The sequence below is a fragment of the Opisthorchis viverrini genome (genome assembly GCF_000715545.1).
Source record: "Opisthorchis viverrini unplaced genomic scaffold opera_v5_2646, whole genome shotgun sequence".
NCBI lineage: Eukaryota > Metazoa > Platyhelminthes > Trematoda > Opisthorchiida > Opisthorchiidae > Opisthorchis > Opisthorchis viverrini.
The window spans coordinates 1-1,376 of record NW_008754859.1 but is presented as its reverse complement, the minus strand read 5'-3'; the positions used below and the strand labels follow the sequence as shown (position 1 = coordinate 1,376).

Genomic DNA, 1,376 nt, shown 5'->3' with positions numbered 1-1,376 from the left:
CGTTTTGAGAAGCAACCAAACTATTGATTATTTTGTTTGCAACACAGAAAAGTCTTCACAACTTGCTACTGAGCGCCTGCAACCTCTTCTTTGAAGTAAAACTTGCTTCTATCTCTTCACTATCGGTCCAATTGAATCCGGATGCGGTCTTCTTACCACACGGCTGGCTAGGGAACATTACAAATAGAAAAATCATTCGATTCTCCGCTGAACCTCTGGATACAGAAGAAAGATAGCCTGAACACTGATCAACTATCGAAACTATCAAAGTTTGGCAAGAAATACCTTTTGTCACCAAGTAAAGGTATGTGCAAGAACCACGATTCGTGGGATGCATTTTGTTATTGGTGACCTTGACAAGTGTGGCTCACGTGCTTTTAAATCGAAGCAGGATGACAGTCGTTGCTCCCTTCACTTAACTTGACACTCACTTCTTCAATTTCACTTGTCTTCAAGGTTGACAGCCGTATAGCGATTAAGTGGTAGTAGTTGTAATACTGTAGGACGCAAAAACGGTGTCACAATGATCGTTGCTGCATTTGTGTGATTGATTGAGGGCCATCGTTCAGACGATCGTGTGGCAGTCCACCAGTCTCACATCCACTGTGTTATACGAAAAAGCCGGATGTGACACAAATGCCAAAGCGGGTGCATGGGCCTCATAATAACTGAATTCCTCATCCGTTGCACCGTTAATAATCATTCAAGCATTTCAGTACCTCTCTCCCCCCAATCAACGTAAATAAAACGGAACGGCATCTGATCTATTTGGCAAAGTAGTTTACGAAAGTTTAGGAAAGTAAAAAACTGACAAAATAGACGGATGGACAAACCCAGGGGGTGGCGGACGGGGAGGGGCGGAAGGAAGAAAGACAGCATACGATGTGGTGACGCAACATCATAAGTGAATATCAGGTCTGGGGTTTTGGATTTACAAGGATTTCCAGTAGGTCACAGAGTTCGACCAGTGCTTGGCGTTGTTCTTTGGTCGCTTGTTCACTAAATATACTGTCTAGTAGTTGAGGGCTACGTAATCGATTAAACACCAGATCAATCCGATCGTGTGAATTCTCGCTGAGTAAATCTGTCACACATCGTTTCAAAGTTTGCTGACAATCCAAAATGACTTTGTCCAGATAGGGCCGATCATAAGTGTAAGAGACACGAGTAAAACTGATAGTGGTAAGTGCAATTATGCGAAAGTTCTGTCTGGCTGTTCTGGCAAACTGAATTTGTTCATCAGTCAGTGTTTGTTGTTTGACAACGATTCCGACTTTGACAATGGTTTTGATTATGGCACGCATGATCGCTTTAACCTCGGATGCTGTTTGGATATGGAGTTTGAGCAGGATCTCATAGGCTTTCAGAGCTCTGGA

General features: G+C 43.1%; 1 protein-coding gene across 1 annotated transcript; it reads right to left on the bottom strand.

The window, feature by feature from the left end:
- Positions 1–911: 911 nt before the first annotated feature.
- On the bottom strand, positions 912–1,376 carry T265_12230 (hypothetical protein; the record flags this gene model as incomplete). Its single annotated transcript, XM_009179428.1, has 1 exon — positions 912–1,376. The coding sequence occupies one exon, from the start codon at positions 1,302–1,304 to the stop codon at positions 912–914; it is 393 nt and encodes a 130-aa protein (XP_009177692.1).